The sequence below is a fragment of the Artemia franciscana genome, chromosome 5, assembly GCF_032884065.1.
Source record: "Artemia franciscana chromosome 5, ASM3288406v1, whole genome shotgun sequence".
NCBI lineage: Eukaryota > Metazoa > Arthropoda > Branchiopoda > Anostraca > Artemiidae > Artemia > Artemia franciscana.
This window is the reverse complement of record NC_088867.1, coordinates 31316917-31329668: the sequence shown is the minus strand read 5'-3', so window position 1 is coordinate 31329668 and position 12752 is coordinate 31316917. Positions and strand designations below refer to the sequence as shown.

The window sequence follows — 12752 nt, the reverse complement described above, 5'->3', positions numbered from 1 at the left end:
TAGAAAACTATGCCCCTGGGTTAGAAAAAGAAAGTAAAAAGAATACATATATCTTAAATAACTTATATGTTAAGGCCGCGTGGCCTAATGGATAAGGCGTCGGACTTCGGATCCGAAGATTGCAGGTTCGAGTCCTGCCGTGGTCGTTTTTTTGTTTGGTGGAAAAAGCTTCATGCATGATAACACAAATTTTGCAAGATTTTGGAAATACAAATTATGCAAGATTTATTTGGGAACTTGAAAATAAATAACCAGCAATTGTTTTGTAATTTTCAATGCAGTTTAATTAAAAAAGAATTGTTTTTTATCCCTCAATTTTTAAAAAGTAATGATACATTAATATATATTTTTTTTTCAATTTACTCCTCAAAATACGCTAGGTGCATATTTCATGGCTTTCAGTTAATTATGAGGTATTGTCCACTCCTTATCCCCACCTGGTGTGCATCTTGGAGCACTACTAATTCTATCAGACAGGACGCACTTCTGTCACTCCACTGGCTATTCACACCACGCTTAACACACTGCCGGGCATAGCACATTTCCGCCCCTTGTGGCGTGTGCCAGCTGGAGTTCATAATTTTTGAAAGTGGAGAACCTCTCAGTTAGATTTATTGTGTGAGGCATTGAAAGACCAATTTGTTTGATTTGTTTGTTTTTTTCACAGCTCTTAATTTTACGGGTTCCTAAGGATATCGCCTAAAATCAAGGATGAATTCTAAAAAACAGAAACAAAAAAGAATTGGCCATCTAATATCATTAATTTCTTGTTGATTTTTAAGAATCCAATTTGGCGAAGTCCTGCTGAAATTCTCTATGCTAAAACACTTAAAGATGCGCCAATTTCTAGACTTTTCTCAGGCCTTGTCGCCTATGCATTAAGTCTTTTTAATTGGTATATTGAACCCAAAGCCAGCCATGCATCTTGTTTTTCGAATCTCCCTCATTTTTTTTGTACACATCATCAATTCGACTTTCGAATTCTTTTCAATTCAACATTGGTCATTTCAAATTATTGTTAAAGTTTGAAGAGCCTTTAGACGCTCCATTCATTATTTGACATCACGCCCAACTCGATTCTCACTATCATAACCATATGAACAGTTGAGATGGTTAATTTTTTTTTTTTTTTTTTTTGAATTGTTTTGGATTGTTGTTCACAATTCATCAGATGAATCGCAGAGGAAAGTCGGAAGGAATTTGGTTTCATTTTAGGACAGAATTTGCTAAAAATTGGTTTCTAAATCATTAATTCTGTTTGTTGGGTGGAAAAGCGTATTTATTCTTTTACTTCTATAATAGTTATAATTTATTTGAACCCTCTATACATATAAAAATGCGCTTAGAGGAGTATGGAAAAGAAATATACATCATAAAAACGCTTACCATCACAGACACTAAAAAATACACTAACAATGAGTTGCAAACGATTAATACACCCCAACGGAAAATCTACGACTGACTCAGACTGCTGTCTGAATCTGCCTTCTAAAACATCCATCTTGTTACATATCTCAAAAATTCCGTAACGTTTAGAGGTATGACTGTTACGAGACCAAATAGCAACACAAAGAAAATACTTACAAAATTTGAAAAAGACAGACCAAATTTGTTGACGTTCTGAAGAGGTAAAAAAAACTTCCATAATGACACCAGAAAAAATACATGGAGAGTAAAAAATGAGCTATAAAGCCAACCAATCGTTTTTTTTTTTGTCAAATTAACCTTTTAACTCCTTAGAGAAACGTCCTTAGGACTTTCTGAACTTCTCTCTCAGCATATTTGTTCTTAGTGACCTTGTTGCTTGAATCGAGGTCCCGAATGCAAGTGCAAGGTATTTGAGAGACAGTGCCGACTTATTTGGGGAATATCCCTGTTGTTGTGCAAATTAAAAGATCAATCAAGCGTTTTGTTGACAAAAACAGGTTTTAATTGCTACTAAAAGCCTCATATAATACCCTGAATGTTTCTCAAAACTGGTTTGTATGTTTGGACAGGCAAGGTACAGACACCCAAGTGTCATAATTCCCATTGCCTGAATTCTGGGCATATTATGAGGTATTTTATAGCAAAATAAAAGGACAGAATTAAATCAAGCTTTGCCTCTGTTTGGAATAGATTTTAGGCTGAAATTAGGTTCGAAACCTTCAATTATATTGATTAGTAGAATCTTGAAAGAAATTCTTGAACATAATGGGTACTAGTAGTGACATCTTTCTTCCTACAAAAGCAATTAACCTGCTGGTGGCTCTGCATGAAATACAGTACAAACTCATTCATTGCCAAATTAATTATTGCCTTTTTTATTACCAAATGCTTTAGTTTTAATGAAAAACAGAGTGTTAATATACAGTGGTAGTAAGACGAAAATTTTACGCTAATATGTACATGTATGTATTTACTAGACAAAAATTCTGTCAGACAACAGGCGTAGGAAAAAAAAAATTATATCTGAAAAAAAATCATAATCAAATCTCAAATATTTGTCTTGTAAATTAATCCTCTAATTGGCATCAGATTGTTGTATGAAATGTCTTTGATTTTATTTAGATGAATTTGCATTAATTCTGCTTGTCTGCATTTTCTTTCAGTGTTATGTTTTGCTTTAATCCATGTTGTAGACTTACCTAAACTATGTATAAGATTTGACACTTATTCCCTTGTGATTAAAAGCAACATACTGACGCTTCAGGCAAAGTTCTTCTCTTTGGGGATGCTTACCGCCTGTTTTATAACATTAAGTTGTTATATGGACTAAATCTTTCTGAAATGGTCTTTTATAAATAGTAGACATTTATATACAATTATAAACTCAGGGATATGGCGACTGTCGGAGATTTCAAGAGCAGAAACTTCGTGAATGGTATCCTATCCAGTATCTTCTCCATCTAAGACATTACACTGTTACCGAGTTAAAATTATGCATAGCAAGACTTTGTAAAATTTCTTAATATCTTTTGTCTCTGGTCTTTCATGGTTTTTTATCAAATAACTCATTGTTATCAGCTCTCATATCCTTTTAAATTGATTTGATCCATAGGTTCGTAAAGCCAGAACTTAGGGGAGTTTGGAGTTTGTCGCTAGAGGAGGGTGATGTCATGTAATTGGACCAGACAGTACAACAATTAAAAAGATGCTGATGTAATAGAGAAAAATAAAGCATATAAATAATCACAGCTGAAAATATACTTCTAGACTTTGACAGCATTCTATTATTACGGAGATCTTAGCACGTATTACCTCTGACATTACAGGAAATCTTAGCGCTAATTACCTCGATATGTTTTCGGAAATTTCATCTACGTACATCCCCTATACTTAACTTTAACATTCCAAGGAACAAAAACCTCACCTAAAGCTAAAGCCTAAAATCGGGAGAATATGAGAGGTTTTAAGTAGCTAACAGTTTAAGCTTTGGTAACAGACGTAAATCGATTGTAAAATGTGGAGAATACTTATGAAATAAGGTATGAATTTTCAGTAACGTTTAAGGCGTATATTGTGTTTCGAAACTTGGGTACATCACCTCATTTCTGAATTGCTGTAACTATCCAAAAATTATCTTAACAAATCCAAGCATTTTAAAATATGATATTAAAATTATTTCATGTATATTTTCTAGTTCCCCTAAGTTGTGGAAAAAAACTGGATTGCATGGATCCAGTGGGAAGAAAAGACATTTTTTTTTTTTTTTTTTTGGTTCAATTCCCGTTCTAAATGGGATGAATTACTGCAACATGAAAAGAATGGCCACATTCTTTTCAGCTTTATCTATATAGAAATAGCGCATTATTAGAAAACGTTTCATTCATTTAGCTTTACTAATAGTTCCAAGTTCACTCTTGGCTGCTTATTGTTCCATGATATTACCCTAGCCTACCTAGGTACCTTTTACCCAGATTTACCCTAGTACAACTAGCTCCTTCAGCTAGCCTATCAAGTAGGCGATTTTTGCCAACTAAATAGGTAATTTAATAAATACATCAAAATTTGTTAGCCAACTTAGTGGCTTAATCCTTTATATTCAGATAAAGCAACTGAACTGTTGCAATTAAAGCAATTTAATTTTTTCCATAGTTTAGAGTTGGGCCAAATTTCAAGTTCACGAATAAGATAGTTATCAAAATTAAATTTTGATAGTAAAATTAACATGTGATATAACTTGTTCATAACACCCTAAGTGTGCTGCATGTTCACATAAATTGTAAAATATAGTCTTGATCAGAACTGTTCAAAGGGGAGAGGGGGAACCTGGCCAGCTGGCCTGGACGCACATCTGGGGGGTCCGTGGTTAGGGGGGCTGCCCACTTTGATCAAATTTTTCGATTCGGCTTTTTTGCTTATATTTGAGTCAGGAAGGGGGCGCTGTTTTATTTTTAACCCGGGCACGACGAACCCTAGGAATGGCTCTTGTCTTAATCTCAATATTAGTTCCATGCTTTTTAAGCCTGTGGAATTTTTTTTTTTGGGGGGGGGGGTGATGGCTGTTAGAGATCCCATTGTACGAAGTCATTTATACTGTATTTGTTAAGATGGTTTAGTAGGAATCTTAGTTTTTTATCGAAAACTAAATTTGAGTTATTGTTGAAAAACATTACTAAGCAAAATATTTGGGGCAAAACAATTAAATATTTAAAAATTGGCTGTTCGATTCCGAAGACTAGCTAAATTTCTCTAAGCTCTGCAATTACTTTTAGTAAAAACGCTAAAAAGTGTTCAAGGGATGCTAACAGCAATTTGCAAATTCTACATAGCCTATCTCAGTGTTTGTACCAATCGATGGTTAATTCTATAGCATTGTCCATGGATAATCTGAGAAATTTCAAAGGAAATTTACTAAGAGCTCTCTTAGTATTGGTTATGTTTTTCCTAAATAATTCATAGATTTGTCTCGCTTCTAGTTGCCATTTTTTTTTTCATGCGAATAGCTTTTTATCTAAATTATTTCTCTTCTTGTTCAAGAATTTTCCTAGTGTAATTAATACTTTTTTTTTAGCCTGAGCATTCATCATCTTGTTCAGCAATTAGATCTTTCACAATGCATAAAATTGGAGCAAAAGGAAAATCAACCTCCAAATCGTCAGATATGTCAGTTGAGCTGAATGCAGGTGGCCCAGGGTCTAGCCGAGGCAGCACAGGTGTACTTTTTGGCTCAGCATGGTTTCAACGAAAGGTATTTTTTTAGTCATTTTTTAGTCTTGGTGAAAAACTTTAAGCGAATAGAAACTATTTGAAAGCAATAGGTAAAGTAAAAAAATGAGAAAGCAGGGATAGAGTGAGGCAGCGGCCTTCATCCTATTTAGGAAATTTTGCGCTTGTTTTAAGCTTTAACATTTGTTTTTTCTTTTTTTTAAGTTAATTTTTGTCCGTTGCTAATTTATTTAAAATAAGTAAATCATAGATGACACATAATATGCTTAACAACGAAACACTTTAGCTTGTGAAACTAAGAGTATACCTTGGAAACGGGTAAATTCTTGTAAGGCCCTTTAATATCTCAGGTCAAATGACAGATTCCGAGTTTTGGGTGGTATTGTCTATTAATCAGGTGTGGGTAATAATTGACGGTTTCTTTCACGAAATGACAGGTTATTGAGACACAATCTTTCTAAATTATTTAAAAGAGCCTCTACATGAGCCTCGTTTTTTGTAGAACCAGGACTTAGATAGGATCACACACACTTGAAAAAAGGGCAGTCCGAAAAAACTGGTGAGAAAAAGGTCTCAGGCGTGGCAATAAAGCGGATTTTAGTACGTCATTTTTGGGGAGTGCAAATCTTTTGGGTAGATATTGATTTTTGTAGGATGCATTCCACCCCTCTCTCTCCCTCTATGAGCAGGAAAGCAGATGAAAATAATATTCCATATAACACTAAAAATTTTAGGTTAATAATAAGGTGGTGCTCCAGCCTCAGCAGTAATATTTAACGTTAAGTCTCTGTATGCTCCTTTAGACAAAGGAAGGTTAAAGACTAGATTTCATCCTCACTCCAAAGTGATCTGGTGAAAGTATGTTCTTTCGTCTCACAAAAGGTGGGGTTTTTAAGCCCCAAGACAAACCAGCATCATAACAGCGCAAATACTGAAACGGTTGAATGGTCACAAATTTTCCATGGTAATCTTTTTATAATTTCGACATGAAGTCTTATGAAGTCTTGATTGATTATCAAGAAATGACTAAAAGTATACGACCGAGTTAAAGCTAGCTTGCGTCACTAATTATTTAGGTCTATTAGTGCATTCCGAAAAAAGCCCTTTACATATACAGTAACTGGAGTCAAATGACTATAGCACTGCTAAGCAGTACGCCTTTCAGCAAAAAGGCTAAAAAAGACCACCTCAATGTACAACACCAGGAATCAGTCAACATCTAGCCCGTGAGAACGATATAGGCTATAATCTTTTGATATCAAGAAAATATTCGATATAATCTGCCATAAGGGCATGTTAAAGCAACTTCAAACACGTGGCATGTGTAGTCGTTTGCTTGAGGATTTTTTTTTTAGTTTTCTCGGCAATGGTGATCTCATTATATTCCTTCGTGGATTGACTTCCAGTAAACACCTAGTCAAGATCAAAAACTTCTTAGGGTAGTATCCTGACACCAACACTTTTCATAGTGTGTATCAATGTTTTGGGAGACAATATCACGGACCCTCTGCACTATTTTTCTGATGATACCATGACCCATAGAGCCGTACATAAAGAAGAAGATCCCTCTACCTACAATAGGATCTTTAAAAGATCCAAAAGTAATTTGATAACTAAATGGTCACATTTTAGCGCATCCAAGACTAAGGAGCTACTTATCACCTGATGGAAGTTCTAGCACCAAAACTTCTGGCTTCATCTTCAAGAATGAAGCTGACAAGTGAGTTGACAAAATATGTCTTTTAAGAATTTACTTCTCCTTGGATCTTTTTTGGACATACATTTCGGTCGGATACAAAATTTGTGCATCCTCTCCGCTTCTCAAGACTGCACTGTTCTTCTCTTAATACTTCATCTATTGTATCTCTTAGTCTAATAAGTATCGTCATGCTATGTAGTTTGCTTCCTACAGAAACCAAGCTAATGCCTGTATAATTATCACACTCGGCCTTATCACCTTTTTTTATAATGGGATGTAATTACAGTTTTCCTAAAAATTACTAGGCACTTCTCCTTTTTCAAAAATCGTATTTGTAATCTTCAGTAATTTATGTCTTACTTCACAGCCACTGTATTTAAAATGAAATCATTTAGTGCAGTATCAGCACATGATGGCTTATTATTTTCTGATCCTTTTAGGACTGTTCCTAGAACCTCATCGTGAAATAAAAAAAAAAAATTATGTTAAATCTAGAATTTAATTCTTTTCTACGTTATTTCCTACAACTTTGTCAAGGTTTAATACGTCCTCAAAATGCTCTGCCCATCTCTCTTAAACATTTACCTTATCACTAATTGAAACCCCGTTCGTATCTTTAACTGGGAAAGGTCCAGACTCACTACTTGCTCTTAATTTTTTAACATGTCAATGCAATATTTTAGTACTATGCCGCTTGGTTTTATCTTCCAGATCCTTGGCAATTTTATCCATGACTTCCCTTTCACATCTTCTTAATTCATACTTTAATGTCTTTTCTACTTCCCTTACTTTCCTTTTATTCTCATATGACCCATTACTCAAAAAATTCTTGTACAGTCCCCATCTCATTTCTACAAAGCTTCAACGGTTTTCGCTAATATTCCTAGCTGTGGTTCCAACTCTCCTTCCTACTTACTTGTACTTGTAGCCGGACCAGGTATTTCTACATTACCCAGTATCTAAACAATGCTTCTGAATCGTAGTCTCCCACGATGACCGGTCCTGTGCCAACTCTTCGGTGAACCTTAGCCAGCATTTGTCCCATCTGTGGCCAAATTTGCGAAAACCTCCAGCTGGCTACAGATCTTGTTTAGCTAGCGTCCACCAATTTTTTAACTTTCCTCCTTGTCTTCTACGTTATGTTGGTAGGAATTCAGCAAGCTGTATTTATTTAATGGCCGGCCCTGTGCCAATTCTTCAGCGTGGTTCCAACTCTCCTTCCTACTTACTTGTACTTGTAGCCGGACCAGGTATTTCTACATTACCCAGTATCTAAACAATGCTTCTGAATCGTAGTCTCCCACGATGACCGGTCCTGTGCCAACTCTTCGGTGAACCTTAGCCAATATTTGCCCCATATATGGCCAAATTTGCGAAAACCTCCAGCTGGCTTCAGTTCTTGTTTAGCTAGTGTCCACCAATTTTTTTAACGACGTAAAGCGACGTAAAGCGTGTCCAAGCCGGGGGAGCTTGAGGATGCACGATATTCTGTCGATTTGTAACAATGTCAGCGTATTTCGTCGTTCAAAATCTGGCTTGAGAACCAGATGCGTTAGATTGAACAAAAGCAACGTGGTCAAAAACTTCCAGAGTGGGGCCTGGAATTGCTTTGATGGGCCAAGATTCGACACTATAGAGAAGAGCTGCCCTCACTGTCGACTTATAAATGCTTAGCTTTGTTCTTAAGCTAGTCTCTCGAAGAGTCGAAAGATGCGTGAGAAGTTGAGCAACTCTCCTCCCTTAGGCACCTTCTGCTGTTTGAAAATTGTTCCCCTAAACTTATTCTATTCATCTCCTGTATTATGAAATTTTAGGCTCCCGAGTTTCATATTCAACTATTCCTGGAAAGTTCCTCTCAAATTCTCATCCTGAGATCTAATTTCCCTGAATGTACTTACCCTTCCTGAATTTCAGTTTAGATGAACTCTGAACACTACTAGGTGGTGATCTTTACTTTTAACGTTAACAAGAGCTTTCCTGTAAACCCTAGGGTCTTGTATCGACTCTCCCAGTCCCCAAGTTACTATAACATAATAAGGTTCGCTGTCTTATTATTATGTGAGTACCATTTTAACTAATGGATTGTTTCATGACCAACTGCTGTATTGGTTATGACATGATTGTTATGCCTACAAAATTTACAGCAGTTTTCACCGTTGCTGTTTCCTTTTTCTGACCAAATTTACCTAGGGTGTAATACCAGCTATTCCTGTGTCTATCAGGTAGGGAATTAAAACCCCTTGAAAAATACCATATTTCTAGCTGGGATCTTTTTTATTTGTTAAGTTAACTGCATGTAAATTCATTTGAGTCACGACTATCTCCATCAGTGGGTTCTAAAGGGGCATATACCACTATTACTCATGCCTTAATCTTTGTTGGCCATATAATGAGCAACTAGAATTCTGTTAATGATGGCACCTTCCCAATCTAAGGAAGACTTAGAATCTTCCTTATTCATTGCGAGTCCTACTCCCTGTCTGTGTATCCTATCTTTCCTACCTGAACAAATAAATTCCACACCACCTCATTTTATATCTCCTAACCCTGGGAGATGAGTTTCTAAAGCTTGTAATAAATGCTGTTCAAAACGTCTGAATTTGTCAGTCAAAATGTTTAAATAGTTGTTGCTTTCTGAATGGTATAATTTTCCGAGTTTCAATTTTCAAATTATTTCAATCATTAAAATTGGTACGGTCTCAAGAACTTTAAAGATTCCTACCAGTGCAGGTCAGGGACTAATCCTTGTTCTCAACTCTACACGAAGCGCTCAAGCCAGCTTATAATCTGACAGCCAGAAGTCTCTAGAACCAGTTGAAGTGTGGTTTTGTTAAATCCTAGGCTCATCTTTCTCACTTATACGGCTTTCCACGCTTGGTGATGCTCTGAACATAATTTGCTTGTTTTTAACGTTCAGGCTGTTTTAGCTAGACTGTACCAGCCAAATGTGTTAATGTATTCCTTGCCTTTCTGGAAGATTCTTGTTAAAACTCGTAAAGTAAAAATCCGTTCCACATTTATCTGTTTCACCAAATATTCGCTCCACATACCATAATGAACACGTAACTTAGTATTGATTAATAGATATTGCAAAACAGATCTTGGAATTGGAGTTTCAAAACTTATTGAAACACACAAAGAAAACCATAGAGCAGCAGTAGTTTTGGTGTTCTGGCTGTATTTTTAATTAAGTTGTTTTTTTTGTATTAGGTTATTCTTATATGTTGTTGTCGTTGTTCTGTTAATTAAAAGACAACTTGAACGGCGCTTTATCAACAAAAGTTCTCTTCGCAAATTTTTTTGTATCTTCGTTATTTTTCATCTTAAAACGATAGAGTTCAACAATATTTCTCAATTGAAATCGATACCTCACCAGAAATTATCCAAGACTAATTTAATAATGACGAATCATAATTGTGCGGGCGGTAGAGGGCTTCACCAAATGCTTATTATTTTAAGTTTAAATTTTTTTAGACCCATTGTTTGCGCTTAACATGGCAGTACATGGCAGTACAGCCTTTGATGCGATTGACCATGTTCAAGTGCATTGTCGCTACGGATTGATTCGTAATTGTCTCCTCGCCAAAATCCGTATTTACAAAGCTTTCGTTATTAGTTCGTATAGCTAGAGATGAATTGGGTGTTGTAAAGAAAAAAAGGGGGCCTTTCCTGAACTAGAAATGCACTTTCTTCTCATGATTTGTCTTTCAGTATAAAATTTTATTCTAAAAATATTTTAGCTGCCTGGGGGGAGTAGCAAATAGGAAAGGGGTTTTTCCGAAGTGTTCTGCAAGTGGTACGGATTTCATGCAAGATCAGTCTTTGATGTTACTGTATTTGTAGGTGAATTTACGTCCTCAGCATAGAGGTGTTCACTTGGTAACCGATGAAATATTAAAACAAGTGCCAGAAATACACCAGTTTGCCATTGGCTTAATGCATGTACAAAGTATGTCCCATTTTTTTATTTCTTGATTTTACAATAGTATCTTTAATAGTTGAAATATGTTCTAGTGTAGCTTCTTAGTAGTTGCCTTTGTAAATGTTTTATTTAGTTGTTTATTTTTGTCTTTCTTATTTTTAAAAGTTTGATTATTATTTGTGGATGTTTAGTTACTGTCGATTCACGGCAATTTAAATCTCTGGAATTATGAAGCTTTTTCACGTTCAGTTTTCCATTGGTAGCTTATTATGCTAAATAGCTAAAAAAAAAACTAATATAAAATGGCTTTTTGATTTGTTATAAAATATTTGTCATTCTCAGTAATTTTTTTTTTAATCTTGAAAAGTAAATGGCCGATAGTAGCTAAACTTCTCTCTATGAGAAGTTTGGTTCAATTTAGAAAGCTGTCTTCTAAGTCAAGGAATGGTTCCAAGAGAAAAAAAAATAAAAGGAGTATATTGTCTTCTTTCACTGTTCCAATGAAGAAAAAATTATTGTTCGGGATTTTCTTCTATATTCTTGATGGAAATACTTAGAAACTTTTATGGAATATGGAACATACTTTTCTTCATTTTTATCGGAATGATGGAAAACGTAAATTGCATTTTTTTTTTGGGGGGGGGGGGGGCTTGGCCATTTTCTCCCCACATATGTGTCTGCTCCTGTTAAAAGTAATTAAAACTTCGGGAGCTTTGTCAAACTTTAACTCATGAATATATTCAAAAGTACAATCCAGACAATGGTCAGACTTTTTTGTAAATATTTAAAGCGACATTTTGGATCGAAAACAGAAATTTTGGTAAGGCCAAAGGTCAGTCCCCATCAGTGTTGCGATATTGATTTTTTGAATTGTACTAGACATAGGTCTAAAAATGTACTTCCCGGGAAAAAATGTACCAGACGCAAAAAAATTTTTTTCGCGTGTTGCGCTTCGCGCAACACGCGATCTTCTTTCGCGCTACTGTACGAATCTATACAATATCGTTCTTTTCGCTTATTTTTCTCTCTCTTCCCGATGGCTCCCATTTTCTTTTCTAACCTTATTTTTCCGCACCTTCGTGTTTTCTGGAATAGAGCTTGGCTCTAGAGCGTGCTCAGTAGCCAAAGAGCCAAAATGTGCCTATTGAGGTAAATTAGTTCTGCCAAATGAAGGTAACTCAGAGCTGGAAAGTCACACAAAATCTGCCACAAAGGAAAAGCGGTTGAGTCGCGAAGAAATTCCACTGGATCCACGAACCACGGACCCAGAGATGTCTCTTCCGAAAATCCCTTATTCGTCTTATTTAACCAATTTGAACAACGCTTACGGAAAGCGGCAGTAGCCTAACCTAAGTGATAACCAAAAGGATAGCAATTTTAAGCAGAGTGAAGCGGAAGAAACCGCAGATAACCAAAACAAAAACTCCAAATATGCTTTGTCCATGGAGGACACATGTTATGTCTATGGGCCTGGCTCTAATCGAGAAAGGGTTTGTTGAGTTGTGGAGCTCGGAATGAGCTCAAATTAAAATTACGGCCCATTTTACGGCGTTATTTATCTTTCTTTATGTTAGATCATCGGATACAAAAGTAGGAATGAACAGAAAAACAAGATATTCACTTCTTTTAAAAACTAAAACTTCTTAGGAATTATCACGAGATCATCACGTCTTCAATATCTCTTAGCAGAGACTCAATTTCCTCCTGTTGATCATCTTCTACTTCAACAATTGCCTGTTCTTCAGACCCTTTCTTTTTTTCCTGAGGGTTCCAGGAGATATAAGTACCATGGTCGCGAATATGCTCCCTTGTCCGAATCAAGGAGTAAATGGTGTCAACTGCAAGGCGGTTTCGAGACTTCGTTTTAACCACCGACACTGCACTGAAAATACGTTCGACACAGGCCGATGAGTGTGGAAGGGACATGACAGAAAACATGAATGTACAAAGCTCTGCATACTTTGAAGAGCCAAGACCATT

General features: G+C 35.9%; 1 protein-coding gene and 1 non-coding gene across 3 annotated transcripts in view; both read left to right on the top strand.

Annotated features, from left to right (window-relative positions):
* LOC136027261 (UPF0047 protein YjbQ-like) overlaps positions 1–12752 on the top strand; it is a 58213-nt gene that overhangs the window by 20595 nt on the left and 24866 nt on the right. For both annotated transcript variants that reach the window (XM_065704335.1, XM_065704337.1), the window contains 2 exons: positions 4997–5173; positions 10694–10799. In XM_065704335.1, the coding sequence (XP_065560407.1) occupies positions 4997–5173; positions 10694–10799 (283 nt within the window). The remainder of the gene's footprint in view (positions 1–4996; positions 5174–10693; positions 10800–12752) is intronic.
* On the top strand, positions 74–146 carry Trnar-ucg (transfer RNA arginine (anticodon UCG)). Its single transcript has one exon. It is a non-coding gene; the product is annotated as a tRNA-Arg (tRNA).